This window comes from Rhipicephalus microplus, chromosome 7 (assembly GCF_043290135.1).
Source record: "Rhipicephalus microplus isolate Deutch F79 chromosome 7, USDA_Rmic, whole genome shotgun sequence".
NCBI classification, from domain to species: domain Eukaryota; kingdom Metazoa; phylum Arthropoda; class Arachnida; order Ixodida; family Ixodidae; genus Rhipicephalus; species Rhipicephalus microplus.
Genome location: NC_134706.1, coordinates 53450140 through 53476992, shown reverse-complemented (window position 1 = coordinate 53476992; position 26853 = coordinate 53450140). Strand labels below are relative to the sequence as shown.

The 26853-nt window shown below is 44.8% G+C and overlaps 1 protein-coding gene across 1 annotated transcript; it reads right to left on the bottom strand.

The window, feature by feature from the left end:
* Positions 1-6912: 6912 nt before the first annotated feature.
* Positions 6913-25700, bottom strand: LOC142767767 (uncharacterized). The gene is made up of 3 exons (XM_075870002.1): positions 25658-25700; positions 8815-8958; positions 6913-7323 (listed from the first exon to the last, which is right to left on the bottom strand). Exons 1-3 carry the CDS (start codon positions 25698-25700, stop codon positions 6998-7000), a joined length of 513 nt encoding a protein of 170 aa, XP_075726117.1. The 3' UTR covers positions 6913-6997.
* Positions 25701-26853: the final 1153 nt, after the last annotated feature.

Genomic DNA, 26853 nt, shown 5'->3' with positions numbered 1-26853 from the left:
GGCAGTCGACGCGTTGGCTTTCCCACACTTCGCTGCAAATTGGGCTCTGGATGACGACGATCTCCTTGGCGCCACTGCTAAAAGACCCAGGGACGACTCTTCCCACGTGAAAGTTGCCTTCTTCAGCCAAGGAGCTGTCGCCGTATATCTGGGCCGACATCTTCGGTTCGCCCGGGCGCTGCAGCGTGGCCCGACGGTCGTTCCCGGCAAGCAATGGGGGCGCTGCTGGCGAATGGCGCCGACCGTCGCCTTGACGACGGCTGAGGTCACTGCCTGTAGTCACATTGAAAATAAGCGTCACGCGTGGTAAAACTTGTTATTTGCTATATAGTGTTAAACGTTGGAGGACGTAAAAGGCTAAGCTGCGTGGCAAAGAAAACATCACATCGAAGGGTACGGGGACAATTTCACGGAGATGTGCCTTTCCCGTACCCTTCCATGTGACCGTGTCCTTATACTCACAGCGTTTTACCTTCAAGTGCGCCACATATACACTGCAGCTATCATATTCCATATTCAAAGTTAAGGGAGCTTTGCACAAGTGATGACAAGCCTGAAGTCGATGCGAGCTGGCCAGCCTTCTTCGTTTCTTCTCTGTTCTCTCTTTCTTTCCTGCTCTCTGCCTTTTAAGGACAATAGTCTTTCTTAGGGATCTTCGACGCAAAATTTTTGTCTGTCTGTCTGTACGATTGTCTATTTGTCCACCCTTAACGGTACCCTAAAAGGCACCAGACGATACCCCAAACGGCCGACCCTACCCACAGCGCCCACCGATATTGATCGCGATTCAGCGTTCATGCTTGTGCGATTGTCAATTAAAAAGCAATTATTGCGCATATCTGAGGCACCATAACAACCTGTCAATATTTTCTTTGTGAGTATTTTCAATTGAAAAGGTATACATAAGTAATTCTAAGGACCATAGTGTTTATCACGCTGCGCTGACCATGCAACGCTTGCACGAAAAGGAAAATGTTTCCAACGCTTTGATAAGACGACACTGTGGTGGTACCTATCCGTCGCCTTCCGTTCTACACCTTATCACCTCAGAGACGGGCGCGCACGCCGCGAGCCCCGTTTTCCAAGATAACTGCCAGATAGCGCTCATGTCTCACGTGTGACGTGACTGGATGCGCTCGTTCGCCATCGCTGCACGCTCGAGGCACTCTAACACAGCGCCTCCAGAATATCATTCACCGATTTTCTTGCGCAGCACATCAAATAAACGGTTTGTTCACTTTCTCCAGACGCAAGATCTTTCGACGACATTTGCAGTGTAACGTGGAGATACAGTGCTATTTTTTCCTTTTTCTTTTCGTGCTTTCTCTATTTCTATTTTTCTTCCTCTTTTTCCCTTTTCTTTCTCACTCTGTTTCTCACTTCCTTTCTTTCTATTTTTATGGGTGATTTTGCCTGCGTTACGCCAAGTGATCACAGCGCACGACAACATACGACGGCCCGGGCCCTAAAATACTCTGCACTTAAAACGTTTAAAAGGTAGAGGCAACCCAAATCCTTAACTTAGGCGTCTGGTAGGGGCACTCCCACCCCAGGGTCAGAGCTCCCAGCAAGGATTAATGTCACCGTCAATTTTCGCTACAAACGAAAGGGGGACAAATTATATGGGTGTTCTGGGACATTAAACCCCGACAATATTACTGCGATAGCAATTATATGGACACTCTCGGCTGGATTTTGCCGCCGGTGTCGACGTCGATGTCATGCACCGTATATGTATACGTGTCTATATATGTGAAAATGCGAGAAAGAACACAGTCCAGAAAAAATACTCCGGCGCACGGATTCGAACGTGGGACCTTTGCGTCGTGAAAGCGAGGGGTTAACCACTGAGCCACCCCGAAGAACGTTCTTTACCTTCGAAACGGCAAGCTGTTTATATCTACCACTTACCGCTGCTATGTTTTCGGCATTACCAGAAAGATGGCGCAATGGGCGCACGTCGCCACATCGCGCAGCGGCGCCCGCTCAAATCTCCTACGCGTAGTCTGCCCGGCTTAAAGGGAAGCTACGCTCCTCGCGCGCCCTTATCTCGCTGTGGCGAGGAGGGGAGGATCGTACGCCTTCGCTGGCCTCGCGCTTTACGTGGAACGATTCTGCTGTAGTTACCGGGCACGAAAAGGTCATTGCACTCATTGCAGTCTCCGTTGGCGAAAAGTGCACGCTTTTCAGACTCAGCGAAGTAACAAATGGGACGCTTCTTCGCGTGCATTCGTACCTGTGAGTACGTTTTCGTGCGTAACTTGTGCGCGAGAAACGTGGGACACGCTTCGATCGGGTTTCGATTCTGCACCGTGACCTTTGAAATTGTTGCTATCGCGTTCATTGCTTCGCCTTTGCGGCAAAGCTGTGGCTTTATTATTATTATTATTATTATTATTATTATTATTATTATTATTATTATTATTATTATTATTATTATTATTATTATTATTATTATTATTATTATTATTATTATTATTATTAAGAAAGTGGGACAACTTTTTTCTATCATACTTGGCCACCACCTTGCGGAATTTCCTGGGAGTGATCAAACCGGCGTGCAAGCATAGAGTCATGTTCCTACAATATTTACAAGAGGGAACTCTGGCGCTGCACTTGTTGGGCTACCATGGGAATGAACGGCAGTACACGGATCTGCCCCGGTCTTCGTTCTTGCGGGCTTCGAGCTCACTTGCGGCTTCGTTTATTGCTGTGTTTTCGTTTTGTTTCAAGGAAGAGAACGAATTTCTCCGAACTTTGTGAGCTTATTTGAAATCGCTAGTCTAGAAAGGTCAAGATGATGAAGCGTAACTGTTGAACTTTTGCTGAACTTCGTTTTGCGACAAGCAGATTCAGGCCATGCAATCCAAAAGGAGCCAAGAGAACGAAGATAGAAAAATCCGTGTACTGTCCATCATTGTCATGCTGTCTGAGGCGTTGTACATTGCAGCTCCCATATACACTGATATCACAGTTCTTGCTAGTGCATTCAGAGGACACTCTTTGCGTGCAAGTACTATTTCGAGCGATTTTAGCGGGAACGAGTGACTGCATGGCCAATCGCATCAGGCGCGATGTGGAGTGATTCCTGAGCCAAAGTTCAAAGAAAGCCGTATTCCTGCTAACTGTTGGCACTCTGTAAAACGGCAACTGCTTGCGTGCCATCAGCCACTCGCGGAGATGAGTTGCGTATTTCCCGAAGTGCAGGTATCTGGTATACGTTCCGCGTGCAGTTAAAAAAGACGCGTGTTGGTAGTAAGGCCGTTGTGTCTTATTCTACACTGAATATCTAACAACGCCATCTGAGCATCATTGAATCGATACTCGAAAGTACTAGCCATTCGCTCGCGTCTTCCCAATCATATTACTCCCGATAGTAAATGACAGCGTCTTTTTTTTCTTCCACCCCCTTTTAAACGCGGCCGCCGCGTACTGCGGCAGATTATCCTTGATTCAAAGGGTTCCAATGAACCAGGCCTTCCAGTTTTAGCCCCCCCCCCCAAACGGCCAGAAAAAAAATTGCCGATTTCGTTGTTTTGTTCGAAAAAGTTTATCTCTCCTGCTGAATTCCCCTGATAGAAACCGACCACCTAATTCAATAATCAATATACACACTTCCAAGAGGTCGTTCGTTGCATAACGTGCATAATCTTGAAGTTAGCTTATATTTCTGCAGTCTGTGGTAAGAACCCTTTTCCTCCCAGATGAAAGAAGCTGATCCAGCGGATAGACGCATAGCGCTGCCTGACCAGGATTTTAGCAGCTACGGTCCAACAAGCAATGCGAAGGCGCATTAAGGGTGGTTCCTGTTCGAAACATCGCTTAATGCACTGAATGAAAATAACCGGTATGAAGCTGACGCATAGGTATGCTGTAGTATGCTTTCATTCTATATTAAACAATGGACTATGTATTGGTACAGAACTAACTTCCTGATTATGCCAGGACTCCGAAGGAGTAATGGTTTGATTTTTCGATTCTGGCAGTGCTGTTGTGTCCTAATTCCTGATTGGTGGTCATATAGGAAACCTCAAGAGACCATCGCTTGATAGAGGTTGTGTACAGGAAACGTCTACAACGTGTATCCAGTATCTGGCCGCCAGCAGACTCTCACCGCAGTTGCTTCAGCGTTCTGGTGATGGTGTTAAACCGACCATCACTTATGAGCTTTTACGAAATGCCCTGCATATCAAGCAACCACGGGCGTCTCATGTGAACATGATGCTTTATTCTCTGAGCCGAGCGGAGGCGCGCAGCTTGTCCGAGACCAGCCAACACCGCTGCCGGGTTCAATGCTGCCTTAGAAAAGCTTAAATAGGTGTTCTTGTATGAAATCAAAAGTAGCTAGACGATTGGCAGCGTATTGACTGTAAGTACGTGCGAACCATTTCTGAAAATAGCCCACCAGTCAACTTAGGCAGTACTCGCATGCAGGCAACATAATCAATGAAGCTGTAGCAGATAGAGGAAGCTATTTTTGACAAAGGCACTCCCCGATAAGGGTAAACAACGCTATAGGTTAAGACGAATAGAAGAAACACAAACGATGCTTGGACTGCACTTCTACAAGCAGTATGCACTCCTTATTTTAGTCTTAATTCTTGCAAAGTTTAGTCCTCTTTCAGTACGATCCAATTAACCAGGCAAATGTTTATGCGGTTCTTGTGTGTTCGTCTCCTGATATACTTAATCGTTACGATGACAATCCATCCACGTGATCCGCATGTAAGAAAACGCCTAGGTAATATAAAACACTCCGGAGAGTCGCAAAAAATATATTGCTTGTGTTCTTTGCAGCTAACTCTAAAAAGTTTCAAGTCTCAAGCATGACCAGATGACAAAGCTGGAAAGAAAGAGGGCGGGTGGGGTGAGATGGGAGGGGCCTACCTTATTTTTTTTTTAACCGTGCCCTCCGCAATGTTAATTCGGCCCTGGCTACTTGGCGGGCATCGAACTCCTGTCCTCCAGCTAAGCGGTGTGGCACCTTAGCCGCTAAACTGTCATGGGGGGGGGGGGGGGATATGTTTTCTTTGACAAGATTACCAATTCTAAACACCGCAAAAACCCGAGGGGGCAGATGAGAGCAAATAGAGCGGGAATCGAAGTTTTCAGAACGCAACAATGTCGCGAAGTGCATGGCCAGATGGCTCTATAAGCGATGTCATCGAAGCGGAAAACAGTTTTTGTTTGTTTGTTTTTTTAATAAAGGGGTCAGCATGCGTTCTGTTGCTTTCCGTGATAACACATCGGGAGTAGTCATGTGTTGAGTGGCAATTGCTTGTGTGTCACGCGTGGTTGTCGGGCGATTATGCAACTGCATTTAATGTACAGTGCTTAGAAACAAACATTCAATTCCAAGCAACGATCTGTGTTTTCTCTTCGGCCAAATTTTCCAGTCTTTTGCGCTGTTAAGAATTCGCTATAGCGATATCCCAACATGGCCAATTCAACACTCGTCTTTGGCAAGAACAGACTATCGCGAGCTCTTCATTACTTTGTTACCTTTTCTCTGGTGTTCCACCAGGCAGTGTTCTTGGCCCCTACTTTTCCTCGCCTACAGTATAATTACCTGCCCGACAACTTATACTCACGTATGCGTATATTTGCTGATGACATTATCTATCGTCCCATCCGCAACAATAGCAATCACCTCACCATTCAAAAAGACCTCGAGCGTATTAATGGGTGGAGCAAAACATGGCAAATGACAATAAATGTTTCCATATGCAAACTAATCACCATTAGTCGCTAATGTAATAACTTTAATGGTCAATACATAATTGATAATAGCACTGTAGAACGAACTGAGCATTACAAGTACTTACGCATAAACGTAACTACTACGATGAGTCAGAGCAAGACAACTCAAAGTTCTGCCCCACTCTTACAAATTATTTATGCACCTAAAAGTGCTGTGCCACATTTTCGTAATCATCTGTGCCTATAGGACTGTTAGCAATGTTTTTTTTTCCTCGTGCTTTTTTTTTGCTTCTGTACATTCATTTGTAGTATATTCTGTTGTCGAAGCTGCTGGCAACGGAATGACTGTATCGAGGGACAATGTGGGCTCGCGGCTGAACAACAGGGAAAATGGGGAATAACCAGCTGTGTCATGGCGCGAAGAATTGCACGCAAATGTCAGTATGGTAGAGTGAGGTCCCTGTCAGATTGGTCTGAGGAAACGTACTTTCAAAGCATGTCGGTTAGGGTTCGTTTCAGAGGCTCCGTGAGGACATTTGTATGCGGATGGTACGAGGTAGTGAGCTTTTGGCGCTTTTCACATTAGCGTAAGATTTCCGCTATAACTCTCGATAGAAATGTGCGGCCTCGGTCCGTAAGCAGCTGGCATGGAGTACCAAGTTGCAAGATCACGTCGCGTAGAAGAAATCGGCGACGTCTGTGGCGCAACTTGTTGGAAGGGCTCCTGTGATGGCATAGCTTGTGACGTAGTCTGTGGCCACAGCTATTCACCTGTTGCCAGCAGAAGACAGGGGAAAGGGGCCGAGTAAGTCCAAGCCGACGCAAAAGTAAGGTTCAGAAGAAATGTGGAGCGGTTGAAGGCACCCAGCCGGAAGCGTCGACGGTGTTTTGCGGCGCTGACATTCTTCACACGCGGTGACGTATCTTCTAACGGAGCATGCGAGACCTGGTCAATAGACGCGACGGCGAATCCGGTCGTATGTGCGGGACACGCCGAGGTGACCGGTAGTAGGAACGTCGGGAAGTTCATGCAGTACAGCCGAGTGGAGGTGTTTGGGTGTGTAGCATTATCACGTATAATCCTTACCGCCCCTCTTACACATGCCTCTGAGGGGCTGCGGAAGGTCATGTAAATAAAAAAAAACTGTACCCGTTTGCGTGCGCACTTTTCCCCTTCAGGGGGGGGATGGGCGAAGGTTCGTCGCAGCGGGCTCCTTCACTATTTTGTCAATGTATGGGGTGGACTTCGCGCCTCCCACCCCCCTGAGTTGCAGTGCCCCCTACGCTCTTTACTATCTCACTGCGTACCCCTATAGCTGCACCCACCTGGTGCCATGGCGGCCGCTGACCCATTGGCTGCACCCGGTCCGGCACCCCTCTGACGCAGCACTCCCAGGAAGCTCTCGGGCAGGTCGGCCACGCGCAGCTTGATGGTCATCGTGGGTTCCGGCTTGGGCAGCGGCTTGTCGCGTGGGGAGAAGGGCCGGCCTGCCGACATGATGTAGAAGAGCGACACGAGAATGACGCACGACGACAGCAGCATGACGACGCCGAACGAGTACATCACCGCCGTCGGAATGCGCAGCGCCCCGCCCGCTTTGTCGTCGCCGGAAATCAGCTTGCCTGGATGGAACGAGATTACTTCAGAAGTGCCTTGATCGGTCTAAGTTGTCGTGTTCTTATCGTGTCTGCAATGGATTTCTGCATGACGAGTTCTCTCCATAAAAATTACACTTCAGAAATTCGAACGTGCGTTCGGCGAAAGCGTCTGTCCATTCGGCTGACGAGGTCATGTCTTTTCATATTATTTTTTTTGTTTTTGCACTAAGCAATCACGTGATTGGTAAAGTAGTGTAGGAGGGAGAGGCCACAGCTGTGGAGGTGTAACTGTTGCTATGCGCCGCAGTGTCATCTCGTGATTGCTGTGAGAGTGTGATGGCACAGCTGACACTATTCCGAGAAACCGACGGACGGATGGTCAGACCCGAGTATAGCAAATCGCTAATTATCGATTTGTTTATACTTATTATAACTATAATTAATAAATAATACATTATTAAAAATAAAGATTACTATTGTGAAGGTTTTCGCCTTAAGCCGGACATAATGACTCGGCTCGGGATCTCTTTTATCATCGTTAAAACAACTTGGAAGCGACATCCTTAGCGCAGATACATTAAAGACTCAAGCGCCTGCTTATGTGTAGCCCTGTTTATACAAGCATGGCAGTGCCTCTAGGGCATTTTTTTTTTCCTTCAGGTGCAGTACGTAGCCGTGGACGTAACCTAATTGGTGTCCCTTACAATCCTTTCTACCTGCAAGAAAGACCGACGCCGAGAACTACAAGTCGCATATGACAAAGGTAGGCTCGCATTTCCAAACGTCGGCATGTGTGGGCGCCCAATTTCGGTTCGTGCAATGGGCGCGTTGAGTTACAGCGCGCTCTTGTAAACCTAACTGTTGCAAAGCGACTTCCGGTGCGACCTCCTTATGTATTTCCAATCAACTAGCACATGCGATTCACCACTTCTATTTCAATTTCGAATAAATTTCAATTACAATTCAACATGCACGTGAATTACAAAGCGCAACTCTACACGCTCCAGCCCTAAGACAGTGCATGAAGGCCGGTGCGAGAGCTCGCCCTGGGACGTGTTTGCGACTGAATGGCGTGTTTCTGACCCTCTCCTCCGACGAGTGTGTTCTTCCCCATTCGTTCCTACAGTGTAAGCAACGTAACATTCACTATGTAACAATTTCGTGCCCCATCGTCATTAAGCTGAGCTCCGCGGCCGTCGCCCTCTAGCGCATTCAAGCATGTTCCGTAGCAGTTCGAAACGCACTAGCTTATCGCGCCCAATGTCTGTATCACATCGTGCTTCCATCCACCGGCTACAGACATTAATTTGGACTAAGGAAGAGGGAAGCAACTAATCCTCCTCTTTGGGTAGTTTCGTATATAACTACCTCAACGTCGAGAAGCTCTTTGAGGGAAAGAAGGGCTGGTGGCCCTCGCGTAAGGATATTACTTGATGGAAATAGTGCTTTGGGGAACGGGACTTCAGCAGACTCGCCGAGCATCCAATATTGCAGCAGACGCAACGCCAGCGTTACCAGTGATGGGTGTCTCCTCCATGTTGCCATTGTCATCCAGGCGTACCTCCTGGAAGATCTCGCCTTCGTTGGCGTCCTCAACGTTTCGTCGAGACGCCCTGAGCTCCATCTGCTCCTGCGCAAACGCGAACAGCTGAGCTGATTCTATGGAACAAACGTGGCCACTAGTGAAGATGCTCTAACGTTTGACTCATGTATAAATGCCGCCATGCTTTGCCGCTGATCAGATTATCGATGACCGATGCCCCATTTGCCGCTTTCACTGTGCAGTGCTTTTGCTGTAGTCTGACTTTGGATTTCTCGGCCACAAGTTCGGTCAAACAAAAAGAGGCTCATCTCAGACACACCGGCTGCTGTCTTGGTCCACGTCACAACCACGCTACAATATTCACGGCATCTACCGCGTTTTACCAAGTTCTTATATGGCAAAAAGTGAAGTGCGTACATTCTCGTTTCAGGGGGCCATATACTCCACATTACCAAGTTTCAAGAAACTTGGTCGAGTGACTACCGCAGACATAAGAGAAATCCACTTTAAAATTCGGGATGTCACGCGTGATTTCGTCGTTAACTTTAAAAATTAGTGTTTGACCTGCATTTTGTGTGAGGTTAAAAAACCAATTATGCGGATATTGCCAACATTACAACTCTCAAGAGTGCGATTTGCCGATATAGACCGATTCATTTATTCACCTAGACGTCTCTAACAGGACTCAGTCAGGCTTGCTGTCAGACGAGCCTAACTATCCTGAAAGAGGTTTTTAGAGCAGAGCTTCTACGCCCGCTGTTTGTGCGACTCCCAAAAAGGACAAAAATAGGCTGATTATATATATGCAGCTCACATGCTCATTACACACACACACACACACACACACACACACACACACACACATGTATATATATATAGAGAGAGAGAGAAAGAGAGAGAGAGAGCATGTGTTAACCAGGTGGAGTTATGCGCACTGAGCATAGCTCCACCTAGTTAACACATGCTCATTATAGCGTAGCGTAAATAAACCACGTAAGCATGTAAAAGCTAAGTAACATCATTCAAGTTATTGAATTAAGACGGAATTAGTTCCAATTACCCAGAGCTGATATTTTGGCATGCCTAGTTATTCGGAGCTCTGCTATTGTGCCAAGTGAAAACAAATACAGTAACACCAAAATTGAACTAATTAGACTATATATACTAGCTAGGCCAACTTGGGATGCGAGCTCATCAACAGCGCGCTTCGCATAAGCAAATTAGACTATTACGGCTAATTGGCTTAGGCTAATTAGGCTGCTTAGTGCGGCTATTGTCATACATTACGCAATCAAACTCGATCGATACTTAGGCGACATTCTTCACTGACTGTGTGATCACGTGAGCACTTCGTGCATCGGCATGTGAGTGCACATGTGCCCAGTTAAGGCAGGACCAGTAAAGGGTCGACCAGCTCTGCTCTACCCCAACATTGCGCGACTCTACACAATCCGCGAATTTTTTCTTCCACCACATCTGCACTTCCGACAATAGTAACTGAACTGAGTTCCACAAAACTGTTCCACAGCGGATTTATCGCTGTAAATGCTCACCTATTCAATGCGGGGGCCGACCGATGAACGGTTTTTGTTTTGTTTTGTTTCCCTGGGAGGTTGGCTCATACCCACTTAGGGGGATTGGCCAAGAAAGTGTAGTGCAGTTTATCTATAATCGTTTTAACTATGTGTAATGAATTGGTATTATAATAAGACTAATGTAAAAATAAAAACAACATAAAAAGAGCAAACGAAAAAAAAAAATCAAGTTGAGCAATTTTGAGATTTGAGGTGTTATGTTTACCACTTAGCTGCGTTTACTTCACTCTGCCCTTGGGAGTAATAAATAATTTTTTTTTTGTTTTTGATTGAAGATCACAAAGGTATACGCTTGGTTGCCTGAATATAATCGCAAACGGCATTGAAAGCATCCCTGTGGCAATGTCCCAAAGTTGAGGCGCCAAAGCTTAGCGCCGTTTCCGCCGTCAATGTAAGACCTATTTTCCGAAATGGCATAACTAGTAACCTTTTTCTAAGTATTTCGTAGCGGCGACAATACAAAAAATAATGATCTAGTGATTCCATTTCTCCGCAGAATGCGCAGAGGGGTGATGTTGTCTGACCAGCTCTGTGTAGATATAGGTTTAGGGGGGGGACACGACATCGAAATTTAGTGATTAAGACTTCGATCTTTCTGGACTGACTCCAGTGGGGTTGCCATGGAAACATGAGGTGGTTATAGTCTGTCCATGTAATTACTTTTTCTATCGTATCAGTGGAGATTGCCGATTTTCGATATCTTATAGCCGTGATATATTCTACATCTGGCAGTATGGGCAAAACTGGCCCATCAAGTGCGGCTCGAGCCAAGGAATCGGCCAATTCATTTAATCTTAATCCACAGTGACCCGGAACCCATAGTAATCTCAGGAGTCTCAACTGCGGCGGTACTAATGTTTTGAATGTGCTTAGAATTCGAGAGTTCTCTGAAGCTGTCAGAGCTGCACAAACTGAAAGAGAATCCGTCATTATTACTGCATTGTTTTGATTTGATGGAAGTTTTCGAAGAGCTAAAATAATCGCCAAGAGCTCCGCTTCAAAAACTGGAGTAAAATCAGGCAGTCTCACTGAAAAGGACCAGTCAAGCAAATCAGAGGCAATGCCTACACCTGCCTTTTGATTATTTACGGAAGCATCTGTGGCTATTATATTTTTAGTTTTTGCATGCTCTAAGTAATCTAATAATATGCTATTTAAAAATTTGAGGGATTGTAATTTGGCGTTTTGCGGGAATATATCATCATACTCAATAATAACATGACAATTCGAGTCATTAGTCTCAATTACATTTCTAATGTTCACATTTATACTTTGTAGATTTTTTTGTACAAACATTATCTGAGGTGTGTGAAACCGTGGCCAATGAGCAAGGAAGAAGGCGTCTGGGTTTGCGATAAAAGCATATTGAGATCTTCTTGCCGGTAAGCTATAAAATTTTAAAAATGCTTGTACGGTCAAAATTCGAAATCGACAAAGTAGTGTAGGCAGGCGCGCTTCCTGGTACAGTACGTTGATAGCCACAAATCTAGGGAGTCCCAGACACATTCGCAGTGCTTCTCGCTCCAAGACAACTAGAGGTTTCGTTTTATAAGCAGGGCCACCCGAGAATAATATGCAGCCGAATTCCATGATGGGGCGCATGTACATCTTGTACAACGTTATCAAGGTGTGCCTCCGTAACCCATATTTCCGGTTACTTAGCTTGTGTAGTAAGCCTGAAGCCCGCTGTGCTTTGGTAGTTATATACTCTATGTGTGGACTCCAGTCAAGTTTGTCATTATAAATGATTCCCAAATATTTTATAGAGTCTACTTGCTGGATGGGTTCCTGTTTATATAGAATTGAAATTGAAAATGGTTCTGCAAGCGGAAACGCCATGAGCGCGCTTTTGTTGACATTTAACGATAACGAAATCGACTGCAACCAAATTTCCAACATGTTAATATATCTTTGTAATTTAAGTTGTAATGAGTAAATACCACAGTCAGCAGCAAAGAGTGCGATGTCATCAGCATAAATGTAGACAGTAACTTCTTGATCTGTTGGAATTGTGCTCATTAAAGCATTAAATAATACTGGAGATAAGACTGCTCCTTGGGGAACTCCGCGCGTTTGTTTAAATCTAGATGAGGAACATCCATCCTTGACGCAGTAGAATTCTCTTGATTTTAAGAATTCTGCCACCCACTCAATAAAATATTGTGGGAAGTTCAATCTCTCTAGCGTATTTAACAATATGAAGTGCTCCACACTGTCATACGCCTTGGCTATGTCAAGCGTTACTAAAGCAGCGTATTGCCTTCTTTTACGCGCGAGCTGTATTCGGCTCTCTAAATCAGCATGGGCACACCAAATTGAGAAATCACTACGAAAGCCGATTTGGTTCGGTTTTATTACTAAATTGTCTGCCATCCAGATACTTACTCGGCTATGTAGGACCCTCTCTACTAGTTTGACCATGTTAGATGTTAAAGAGATTGGCCTGATATTATCGACTGTTAATCCTCCACCCGGCTTTTTTAGTATAGGAATCACCTTTGCTATCCTCCAATCCTGCGGCACCCATGAGTTTTTTAAGGAGTAGTTAATAACATTGGCGACGTCTCGAGGCGATAAATTGAACAGAATTTTAATCATGGGTACTGTGATTCCATCTGGGCCAGGAGATGCACAGGGTAAATGTTTAATCACGTTGGATACCTCAGTCTGTGTGAACGGTTCTAAACTGGACGGCTTCTTCTTCCTTTAACCACGAACCACGCACCAGCGAATTGGTTGGCTCGTTGCGTCCTAGAAGACTGGCACAGCCCACTATGGGGGATCAGCTCCGAAGCATATGGTAAATGAGCTTAGGCAGTAGTTCAAGGTGCCCCAGGTGGTCAATTTCCGGAGCCCTCCACTACGGCGTCCCTGATAATCATATGGTGGTTTTGGGACGTTAAACGCCAAATATCAATAAAATCAAATCACCAAGTAGTTCAAGGTCATGCTTTTAAAAAGTGGTTTCAGCAATCTGTGCCTGATATTTTTGTATCTGCGACATTCATTGAAGTTACGCTCTCTTGTTTCTGTTTGATCGCAATAATTGTATTGAGGGGAAGTAACAAAACTACAAAACTAGGCATGTGCAAATAAAAAAAAAATTTGGCAGATCCCACGTACCTGGAAATCGACGTTGTGCGAATCATGCGGAGAGAAAGTGACCGTGTTGTAATTTTTTTATTGCACGGCACGTCATGAAATGACGCTAAATATATGTACAAATGTTGCACGCACAGACATATGTTGAATAGTTGCAAATGTTTATATAACCGATTGGTTGCACTTGCGCAACGATGCCAACTGGAACGTGCGTATTAGCAACACCAGAAGGTGATATAAAGCGCTGATGCTCGCGAGGATCCTGGTTCTGGACACTGCTAGATAAATCAACTTCGACGCACGACAACTAACCACAATTGAAGTTAACCCGACGTGACAGCTGTATCAAAGGAGTACATATGTAATCTTTATGCCTCAAACTAGTTGCTACTCCACGGAAATGTGAGGTGCTGGACATTTTTACCCTTTAAGACAATAGATCTAGTACGTTCCGACCTCGCGCTAGCCTGGACAGTTGCATCATCCTCAACTTAGCATCTGGAACAATGCCACGACACCTTAAGGATCTACATATACAACGTACTCTTTCAGCAGTATTTTTCCAATGATGTCAGTGGCTTTCTTCCGGTCTCTGTCCCATATACACAGCCACATAATCCAATAGAAAATGACGCTGTTTATGATTTCCTTTCCATCATTTCTTGGCCGATCTCTGTGAATGGGTATAAGCCATATTTGAGGTGTCATTATCGTCGTCACCATAAAAACTCCCACTCCCACTGGCAAATTCGCCAAGAATCGTTCATGACTAGTGAGTTGTAATCATGATAGTGTTATATATATATATATATATATATATATATATATATATATATATATATATATATATATATATAGTCGAAACCCCACGGCAACGCAATATTTCCGGATCACCGGAGAACGTTCTCACAGCAACGAAATGTTTTTGGACAGCGATCCCACATTAACAAATTTTCTACCACGGTGCGGGCCTTATTTTACCCTCCCGCCAAAAGTTAACTGTCAAAAATACGCTCGTATGCGTGTTATGCGCACTCAAAATTTGTAAGCGTCTGCTTTTGCCACGCTAGCGTGGGTACCGCCATTTTTGTTTACTTAAATCGGCGATGGGGTCTGTGTCCGGCAACATGCCTGGCCACACTGCAGCAGGCAACAATGGCAAATGATTATGCTGGAGTGCAGATGGCGCCGTCGGACGAGCCCAACAGGCCGAAGCAACACCAACAGTTTGAATCAATCAAAACGACGAAGAGAAGACTGGAACTTGTTACAATGGTGCCTGAGAGAAAAGTTACAATGGCGCCTGAGAAAAGGTTGACGCCGCAAGCGGATTCTCCGTTGATTGCGGAAAAAGAAAAGAACGGCAACAATGTCATCGCCATGTTAAGCAGCTTTGCAGCGACACCATTAGGGGGGACACAATCCCCTCCTGCATTGCTTCCGTCATTTTGTCACTTCCGCAGCCTCACACACGTGAGCACCGCGAGTTGTGTTGTGCGTGCCTGTTTGCGTGAAAGTGCTGTGGGTGGCTACCGGCACATCGGTTCTTGCTAAGAGACCCCCGCCAGCCAAAAAGCGGATGTTTCGGTCGCTTCGATGAGGCATGAATTTTTGTTCTGCTGGCCGTATCAACGTTTTTATGTCTCGCACTCGCGGCAACGAAATTCTAGCAAAAACGAAGTTTTTCGGTTTCCTCGGTGATTTCGTTATAGCGAGTTTAACAGTATATATATATATAGATATATATATATATATATATATATATATATATATATATATATATATATATATATATATATATATATGTGTGTGTGTGTGTGTGTGTGTGTGTGAGTGTGTGTGTGTGTGTGTGTGTGTGTGTGTGTGTGTGTGTGTGTGTGTGTGTGTGTGTGTGTGTGTGTGTGTGTGTGTGTGTGTGTGTGTGTGTGTGTGTGTGTGTGTGCGTGTGTGTGACGTATGAAGGTAGCGATGGTTTGTAGAAGTAGATGAGGAAGAAGTGCAGAAAGGAATAAACATGGGGTCTCGTACCGCATAGCCTATCAGAAGTTCGGTTTATTTGGGTCCCCGGGCATGCTGGAATTGAACTAAATGAAATAGCTGATTCGCTCGCTTCGGCATCTTTAAATTTCCCGGTGGTGCTAGTAGCTCCACAGTTTCCTTTTATTACTGCCAAACGATTCAAACGCCTGTTAATCTTAAAAATCAACGAAACGTCGCTTATACAATCTGAAGAATTTCGGCACTTGCAATTCACATGGAACACCGCAAAATGCCTTTCCCGTCAATGTGAGGTGACCCTCACAAGCTTTCGCTGTAGAGTTCCTCTGTTAAATTTTTATCTCAACAACTCAGGATTTTCATTTACTAACCTATCTCTAGTTTGCAATCAACCGGAAACAATAGATCACTTTCTTCTCACATGCCGCCGCTTCGCCTCACTGCGCTGAATAATTCTTGAAAGACTGATTGGTATGCTCGGATCGCCAGTCAATACATCCACCCTATTATCGTTTGGAGCCAGTCAGTTGGGTGTGCGCCGCAGTGCTATTCTGTCAGCGCTACATAAATTCATTCAGGCAACCGGAAGGATACGCGCTAGTGGTACTGCCAAATATATCCAATTCTTTCTCCCCCTTTCTTCATTCTTGTTAATTTGTTTTATATATTCTGGTTTATCGCATTCTTCTGCAATTTTTCACGTTTTTTCAAAGGAACATTATTATTGTTTCTATCTAACTTCTCTTTATTTTTTTAGCAAGCGTTGTAAAAAATGATCTATTATGAGGTACAGTGTGGCCAATCCCCCATGTGGGTATGAGCCAAGATCTCCTAGGAGGCAGAACAAGACATGGGGTATGCGCCAGGCCACGTCGCCCATTCAGCATAGCGTCACACGAGTCGGCAGGATGAAGACCTGGCGGCCACTTCATCAACCAGCCACCATCTTCGAACGTCTCAGCAAGACGCAGTGACCGAACGTGGACCACGAAAGTACATCCCAACACTACACCAAAACCATCATCATGACAGCGCCATCAGACGACTTTGACACCCCCAAGTACACCGGATCAGCGGACGACGGACCAGTACAGGACTGGTTCAACCTTTTCGAGCTCCACGCCGCCGCTGCATCCTGGTCGGAACGGGAGATGATCATAAACTTCACTGACTACATCTAAGGTGAGGCATTCAAGTTTTACCTCACCCACATCTTCGAAAACGATGAGTCTTGGCAAAAGATAAAAGAAGAAATGACCATCTGGTTTCAAGACTATAATCAAGATTCGGTTACAACCAGCCATATCGATGCATTCAAATTCAGTAATCACATTCATACGCAGCCTTCACGCATTCGAGCACAGAGCAGAAGTTAACAATTCCCGTCAGGCGAAGTCAGTCATCTGCTGATAGAAAGACATCCGAGCCGTTTTTCTGCAAGGCCCAACCTTCCACCTCGTTTCGCATCTGTACAAATATCGCCAACGCTAACCTCTTCCCTGCAAAACATAAATCAAGACAATATTCAAGCACCCAAAGTACTTGACTCTTCATCTTGCTTACGTAAGCCATCATTTGGTTCTGTGCCAAGTAGCTCGTCTGGTGCTCGCCACTCTCATCGCACCCCTCAAGATATAGCCACATACGCAACAGACCACCTGAAATATCGGCCAAATAACTTTTCAAGCCACTGCCATTCCGAAAGCGGTTGTACTTCAGGAACGCTTGGCCCAATTCTCCCGCAAAGAAAAACAAACATACGAAATCGGAACCACGTCAAGCCATGTTTGCGGTGATGTTGTACTCAGAAACCGGAACAACTGAAAGTCGAAGCAGTACGGAGTCACTATTGTATGCAAGTCTCGCCGATAAAAACGAAAATGTATCTACTGCTTTCCTTTACACAAATCATGCTTGCATCCCACTCGTAAATAATGCTGGTACTACCGACCGCGTCTCCTTTGTCGACGACGATGACCACCCGCAATTTTCTCAACACCATCACCAAACCAAGAAAAGACGACGACGAATGAAAATTTCAGCGGAAGCACGCTCCCAACTTGAACGACTTAAAAAATTACGGACTTTGATCCAAGGGTCACTTAAAAAAAAAAGACGTTTCCGAATGAAGGAACATCGTCAAAGACGCTGTCTGTGCCAGCAGTTGCACAGACGACAACACCATGGAAAACACCCAATAATACGCGGGGCAACTTCTTGCACGCCGCCAGCACACAGACACTTAGCCGTCACCATCTCTCAAAAAGCACGCATACTAGATACAATGCATCTGTCGCAGCCACAACTCAGCATCCAACGCATTTGACATCCAACCTTCCAACTCTACAAGGACTCCCAACCTTGCTCGTTTTTCGCTACTATCCAGGCTGTGTCATCATCATTTTCCACGTCGAATGCATGGTTATGCTCTCCAGAACGCAACAGCCAACCTCGCCCACCTGAGGTCTCCTAGATGTCACTGGACTGCCTTCCCTGTGAATGTTTTTGTGCAAGTGCATGGAACTGCCATGGTACATGGAACCACTCTATTTTGTGATATTTTTTCCTATGATGACACACCACTTGTTCATGCTTCATACTTTGTAGCTCGCGCATTCTTTCGGGGGGAGAGGGAGTCATGTGACGTATGAAGGTAGTGATGGTTTGTAGAAGTATATGAGGAAGAAGTGCAGAAAGGAATAAACATGGGGTATGCGCCAGGCCACGTCGCCCATTCAGCATAGCGTCATATATATATATATATATATATATATATATATATATATATATATATATATATATATATATATATATATATATATATATATATATATATATATATATATATATATATATATATATATATATATATATGCAAGTTAAATATGAAACATCTATGAAACTCCAGGGCATTATATTCCTTCGTACGGCTTTCAAAAAACAGAAAACGACTGAACACGTTGTGACACATGATCGAACACAATTCAACGCTAAGAATCGTCATATTCACAAAAGTGTGAGCAACATTGAGATCTAAATGCAAGTCACGATCTAACGCGAACGAGAGCACGTAGAGCCGAAGCCGTAAGGCAGAAGTGAAGTGCTCACCTTACAAGCTGGGGCATTTCGGCGTGGAAGTCCTCCTGTGTTTTCCCATCATCATTGGTCCAGTGCACACATACTATGGCACCAATGGCGAGAGGTTGTCGTTCGATAAAATTGCTCGCCGCGGCAGACCAGAACGCCGAAAAGGTCAAAGCATTCCCGTCGTGCCTGAGGGCACGACGGGAATATTGCTTTCTTGTTTGTCATCCGTACGCTACCACTCTGCACCGTAAGCTTCAAGTATAAACAGCCGTGGCCCCGGAGCGTCGTAATTACCACTGCAGAGACAAGCCACCCCAAGACCTCAGCTTTCACTTCCGGCTTAGCCTTGGCCTCTGCGGAGCGATGAAATCATACGCGTGCTCGAGCAGTTCCCAGATTTCACACACGCCTCTTTGACATTGGAGCAGCGGCGCCTAAGCTGACGTTTTCACTCTTGTGATGCTGTTGCCATAGATTTCGAATGAGTTTGGGTCATCGATCACATATTTATTTTTATTTTTGCGAAAAGAACTACATGTTTGATCTCACAGACTGTCATTCTTCGAAAAGTTATTCAAAAGTCATCGAAAGGCAGGTATGGTACTCAAGCAGCTGTGCGCGGCTTTCTCCCATCACGTATGCTCAGCTCGATTGATTGATTGATTGATTGATTGATTGATTGATTGATTGATTGATTGATTGATTGATTGATTGATTGATTGATTGATTGTGGTCACGTTTTCATGCTTTCATGTATTAGTCACTGCACTACTTTTGTTGTATATATCTTCGATACCGGCCAGCTGCTACACATGATGCTTCAGCAAGGTAAAGTTCTTGATCGTGAGGATTACCCCACCTTACGTTTCGGGCATGTCTTGCGTTTCTTTTTATCCTGAAAATACCTTAATTTGATCGACTTGACTGACCTAGACTGGATTTATCATTCGAATAGGAACGACGTATTTGAACTCAACAAAGAGCCACAGTTTCACCACAAGGACACGGTAACATCAACCAAACATCGATGCAACGAGACCCGTCCACACGCAAACTGGTTGGTGAGAACGGAGAACGTAGAATAGTGTTAAGCCCTAACCACATGCACGCGCTGCAAATCCTCAGCACGTGGCGTGCCCTCTTCCTGTGGAGGTAGAGGGCATGCACCTATAGTTGCGCGCCTTCTCCTTCCGACGCGACGTGGCGCCCAGTCTACACGCCTCCCACCACGGAGGAAGGAAAACTTCCTTCCTCCGTGCCTCCCACTGACGCGTTGTGACGCGCACGTGTAGTTAGGACTTAAGATGTCTGCTTATAAATGTTGGGCTCCTGCGGAACCTCGAATCCCCCCCCCTTTCCTTCGAACCCTTTCCCTGGCCTTTCGCATGATGGATGACGGGCCGGTGTGCTTTCTATCCACTTGAGCCACGATCGTCGCCTGCCCTTGCACGCTTTCGCTCATAGAAATTATGACGATCTTGCGGCAATCGTTATGGTCCGTGGATTTTATACGGAATCTCACGCCACCACCCACGGCGATGGCAGAAATATGCCTGGACCGTTCATATAATCGCTCTCGATAGAAATAGTTTTCCCTCTATCCAAGGAGCTGCTCAACAAAACTTCTCTGTATGAATATTACCACCGTTATTTTCTCTATTTATGGTCAGATAGAATAGCAACAGTAATTCATCTTCTCTGGAACATCGTCATTTTTTTCTACTTATACTCAGACAGAATTATAACAATAATGCACCCTCTCTGGATTAAAATAAAGTTTCATTCATCATCATCGTCATATTATCTGGGGTTTTCCTTCTTAAAGCCATGATATGATTATGATGAAGAGACGCTCCAGTGGTGGGCTTCCACATTTTAGGCCATCTGGTGTTCTTTAACGTGCTCTGACATCACACAGTACACGAGCCTCAATGATTTTGTCTCCATTGAAATGCGACCGCCGCCGCCGGTATCGAACCGGTGACTTTCGGCTCAGCAGCCAAGCACCAGAACCACTGCTCCACCGCGGCGGGCATCAAACAATTACACAAAGCACGAACAGAAAACTAAAAGGAGAGAAAGCTGAGTACTGCCGCTGAGAATGCACACCTGTCTAATCGTGATGGGCAAAATTTAAAAAAAAAGCACACGACATCCATGGAGTGAATGATGATGAATGGGGCGAAACTTCTATCATTCTGTCTGTCTGTCTGTCTGTCTGTCTGTCTGTCTGTCTGTCTGTCTGTCTGTCTGTCTGTCTGTCTGTCTGTCTGTCTGTCTGTCTGTCGGTCGGTCTGTCGGTTGGTCGGTCGGTCGGTCGGTCGGTCGGTCGGTCGGTCGGTCGGTCGGTCGGTGGTCGGTCGGTCGGTCTGTCCGTCCGTCCGTTCGTCCATCATTCTGTAAGTCCGTGCGACAACGTTTGACTAAGAGGAGCTTCGCCCACTCCTTAAAAAACTTTTTTACCAAATTATTTATTGTCATTGTTTGATCGGCCTCTCTGATGACACGTTCCTAGTCCTGGCAAACGTAAATATCCTCTTATATACGAACATATTACCGTTAGGCATTCGTGGGAATACGAATTTTTGATTCCAGCGCCTTACCCGGTATTTTTTTTTTTTCGGGGGGCGTTCATAGGTATAAGACTAACTTTGGAAACTCGTGGGCTTTGTGAATGTGCGCAACCACTTTACTATACCCCGAAAGTTTGAAGCACAAAAAAATATCGGGGGTGTCAAGAACACTATAACCACCACCACCCCTGTTTACGGCCCCGATTGATGCAATAGTTTATGCGCACACTTGACAGCGTTTACAATATCACTTTGCAATGACATTGTATTTGTCAGGGTGAGCAAATGACGGTATGTGCTTCAGTCGTTTGTATCCAATATCATGAGACAAAAAATAAGGATCTGAGAACCAGCACGCATTCAAAATGATAAAAGCCTTAGCGCGTCACCTTGTCCTCCATTTTCTTTCATTAGAGTCTGCAGACGCCCATGGCAAGTAAGACTGTACGCAATAAATTACATGCAGTGACACGTTGCAGTTCTGTTGACGTTGGCACAATGCGAAAAAAAAACAGAAAAAACATTGCATAACATACGACGAACAAAAAACGCTTCCCTGTTTTGTAACTTCCCTGTTTCGCTGCAATACGCTTCCCTGTTTTCCATAAACCTGGCTTTGTTGCCGCAACACGTCCAATCCAGGGGTTTACCAAAACATCAATTGGGCCTTTCCGTCGCCTTTTATTTTCGTTTTTTTGCGGCGTCAGGGATGGCGTTCTGTTTACAAGCAAGGCGATGTTGTATAAAAAGCGCCCCGTAGCGCATCGTCACCTCTTCTATATGCAAAACAAACACGATGGGTGTAAAAAAGTTTTATATAACGTACGCGTAAGGAAAAAGCATGTTATACAATACTATGCCTCCGTACACGAACGTCTTTCACGCAACTTTTTTTCACTTTTCTTACGGCGACGAAGCATGCATCACTGCGTTTATTCGCACATTGCTAAGCATCGTAACGTGGTATTTCTACTGAACCTATAATGCTACTACTCTTTTCTATGTGCGCGTGTGTGTCACACGATAGTTTGAAAGGTGAACAACACACGGTGTCTGGTGAGAACATTGCTTACTTCGCGAAATACCCTGCAATCTTCCGTCGGTATTCTGTACCCAGCCAAAACTATATTTCCTGCTTGCTTTTTATATGGTACGGCGATGTATGTTTCGCAGGGTCGCTTCGTTACGTCAGCCTGTCGTTTTTGTAGCTTTTTTAGCACACTAAACCCACCCACAATGTGAAACCTAAACATTTTGCTCAAATCATTGCTTTGAGGCACCCTTCACAATGTCGCTGCGTTGATTTGCATGCATGGTCTTGTACCTGCAGTCGGTGTTCTCTTGCATACGTGGTCCATACATTCAACGCAATGTTTCTCTCCAATACAGTAAGAAAAACAGTTTTGTTGAGCTGCGCGGGTGAATGCAACCACTGAAAGCGCCAAGCTCTAGCAAAGCTGACGTAACACTGCGCATTGTGTGAGATTTCTTGCCATGTAGAGAATAGCAGCATGCAATGGACGCCTCACATGTCCCCTCTACAAACCACTCAGGGCTAAGCGCAGACGCAGTGAGCCATTGTGCTCTCCCATAGTATATATAGCGTACGTCCTTCTCTGAATCGTCTCACTTTTTTTTCTAAACACACAGCACGCCGTTGCAATCGCTCCTTCGCGTGTAATTTCCTTCCCTCAGTACATTGAGGCAAAAAAAAAAAACCTAAATCACTGTACGATCGTTCTTCCTTACGTGAGCGGCAGTCCAAATTCAAAGCGTGAACTAGTCATTGATAAGATAGCCGAACATAAAACACACCAACCACCTAACTAGCATTGAAAATTCGTCTGATTTTTCTTTTGTCATTCTGTTTCGCATCGCGTTATGCCTTGGTCGAATCGAATGCAACGTAAGTGAATCAAGCCAGTGTCTGCGTTAATCAGGGCACCTGAAAAGCTGAGTTATGGACTGTCAGTAGCAAAAATAAGAAATCTGTTGTGCTCCTGAAGAACGGCACTCGCGTCCCGTCCTGCGAAATAAGCGCCTCAGAGCGTCAGGCCGTGTTAGCTAACCCATGCGAAATTTATCACTTTTGTGCGAATATTAGTGGTTACATTCGGGGGATGTGATTGATTGATTGATATGTGAGGTTTAACGTCCCAAAACCACTATACTCTTTTCGGGGGGATGTGTCTGCACTTCAGAATTGAGTTGACTAATTGGGAAAAGAATTTTATTTTGAGGTTGTGTGTGATAATTGCGTGTGATGGTGTTGGTTGGCGCTATCACACAACATTTCTCTTGGCAAATCGGAAACAAGATCAAAAGTATCATTCCAGGAGAGCATTTGTTTAATGATCCCCGCGGCGATACACATTGTCATTGGGATATTTTGGCGGAGCTGGGAGCCAAAAAAAACAAAATAAATAAAAGATGACGCCTGACCAAAGGCAAGGGAGACGCCGAGGTGGGTAAGCTGAGGTAGATAAGCACCGTTTTAGAAACGAAGACCTAAAGTTTTTTTTTTTTTTTCGGGACTTTCACATTGCCGAACAAGTCGTTGGTTCTGTTTTTGTGCACTTCATAGCGAGTAGCAGGAATAAAGAAGGCATTTTTCTCATTTCACAATCGCTGAGCCATGATGGCCATAATGACACGTGTATGTAAGTCCTTCAATAATTCCACCACTACAGATAGCTCCATTGTTTGTCTGCACGCTCGTGAGCTTCTAACTATAAAAACAAATAGAAAAAAGTTTTCCTGACAAAACGAAAATTTCAAGGCTGAATGAGTTAACTAAATAACGCGTGAAGCAATTGGCGGCGTAATAATGACACCACGATGACAACACCAACGGCAAAAATTCAGAACATGTCAAGGATCACAGCATGCACTTGCTGTTACCGAGAGCTGCCACCTCTTTGTGTTTCTTTAATCATGTAAATCAGAACGGAACCAGGTGCGCCATTGAACAGCGTCAGACTGTGGCGTCACGCCAACGGCGTTATGCATAAAATGATATGCTCAAGCGTGCTTTCTTACGACGCTACTTAACAATCATCATTGTAGTAAATATACTTAAACTCACTGAGCCTAATGCACTGCGTACTCTGGATTGTATGTCGCGGGTCACTTTCCACTTATTTTTTAACCTGGACACCTTAATCATTCTGCATTAACTGCATCACCAACTTAACTTGTTTCGAAAGTATAGGGCCGAAATTGGTACATTGCAGCCATTTCTTGCAATTTGCAAATCCCTTGTTTTATCAATACACGCTTAATTCCTTCTGCTTCTCTTAAGCCTTCTATTCTGAGCCGCCAAGTGATATAAATAAATAGTAATAGATAATAGAACCCTCCTTTGAAATAAATGAATTCTCCGAGTCAATAATGAAGATAAATATCGCTCAGAGTTACGAGTCCTGCTTATATTAGGCGGATTTGTGCTTATTTTTACGCCGAGTCAATTGTGCAATTTCTCAGTCGCTTGTGGCGTTTTTGAGGGAGCTTGCTTGCATTTTTTTGGCAAATGAAGTTATTTAGGGATCATCGCGTCTACCAATGAGCGTTAGTCGTTCACTAACAAAATGTTTGTCCATGACTTGCCAGGATGGCCCTTGTCAGGGTGGCGATGGCTTGCCAGGGTGGCTGCCAGGGTGGCACGACCTAGTCAGGCGTTTACTCTGAATTTTGTCGTGTCCCCCATGACAAATCGTGACAACTTTGTGGTGAATAATTGAATAAATAAATAAATAAAAATAAACTTTGAGTAGTTGAGTGCATGGGAGTGCGCAGGGGTTCCCCATCAAGTGGGGTGAAGGTTGATCGCAGTGCCCCCCCCCCCTCCTCCCCGTCCTACTTAGTCAATCTACGGGGCAGAATTAGTGCCTCCCCCGCTTTGGGTGACTGGGGAAAGGGAGAGCCACCCCCCCCCCCCCCCGCCCTGACAGGGCTTCCAATACACACGCCTATTGTAGACTGCTAAAGTCCAACGTGCGTTGGTCGAATCAACAAGTAGGCAACATAAATCATGAACTGGCAAACGTGTCTTCAACCGAATAGAGGCTACCATGGAGACAGTGTTAAAAAGTAGTTATATGTTTTTGTTCGTTCCTGTACGAAACACTGAGGTGATCGTTATTCAATGTTTCTTTTGTACTTGGTGGAGATTTTTTTACCTATAATTAAAGATATTTTTAAAATGGGAAAATTTTTAGTGTTTTCAATTATTTTGAGCTTCTTTTGTGTTGAGTCTGCTTGTTTGCTCGGTAGCATCTGGCAACACTGATATCGCTATTTAGAATAATGTTACTAAGTCACACGGGTCACCACCGTCGCTGTCGTCATCATCATCGTGATCAGTCTGTCTTATGTCCACTGCGGTGCGAAGAATTCTCCAAATATTATCCAATCCACCTGGTTTTACGCGAGCTTATTTCATTTTATGCCCGCAAACTCACCTAACGCTTTGCCGTCAGCCAGCCGTGCTTTCCTGGTGTCCATTCCGATGTGACCATCTGTTATCTGTCCAGAACATGCCCAGGTCTCTTTTTTTTTTCTTTTTAACATCAGCTAGGACATCGTATACCCTTGCTAACTGATCCACTGTGCCGTTATCCTATCTTCTAGAGTTACTTCATATACTTTTCTATCGATCGAGCGCTGGGCCGCTCATGACTTTTCAAGTTTCCGAGTTACTCCCCCCAAAGCACAAATTCACAGTTTCTCTTTCGTAAGTGCACTAGCCCATTGGTCAGCCGGCTTCATTAATGGTGTGTTTCGCATATTGATTGCCTGCGGTATACTTTCACGGAAAAGTTCAGCGTAAGGCGTTTTTGTTAATACGTGGCAACAATTCTTTCCAGTATGCTAGAATCTCTACAAAATCTGTACAAAATCATGTCCCTACGTTTAGTCATACTTCATACTCAACAAAATCGTATCATCCCTAAAACGTGAAATTATTATTGCTAATCTTTCTGTGCATCACCCCATCTCCAGCGTCTGTTTGCTTCGGATTTTTTTTCCACAGTTACCTCAATCAAGTTACCTCAATTACAGTTACAGTTACCTCAATTACAGTTACAGTTACCTCAATTACAGTTACCTCAATTTTTTTTCCACAGTTACCTCATCTTATAAGGGTGCATATATAAGGGTGCACGACCAATCTTTATTAAATTTCACACGCGCGTGCTCGCACTGCCACCACTATACATTTTTTCTTCGCACAGCAGTGGACTGCAATGGCCACCCTCGTGGAATTACCGCCATCGTGTGTTCATCAACTTTTGGGGGACAACGTAACAGGATATCGTTCTTCATGAAGGTCACTCTCTGTAACCCTCTTTTGTTAACCCACCCCTTACGTCTATATGGTAATAAAACGAGGTAAAATGAATGGGCAAAGTCAAAGCAGGACGAGTCGGATAGAATGGGTGGAGACCACTGCGCACCTTTCATATTTGTCTTAGAGTAGAAGTCGCGTTGATAAATGCCCAAGACCTTGATGGTAATCTGCGAAGCCTATAGAATGAAACATATTTAAAAGCTATGAGCATAACACAGCATGAAATGAAATTCATGTCGATAGATTCTAAAAGACAGGGCGTGGAAACACGCAAGAAGGTAGTTGAGACGCCACAAACGCCTTCGT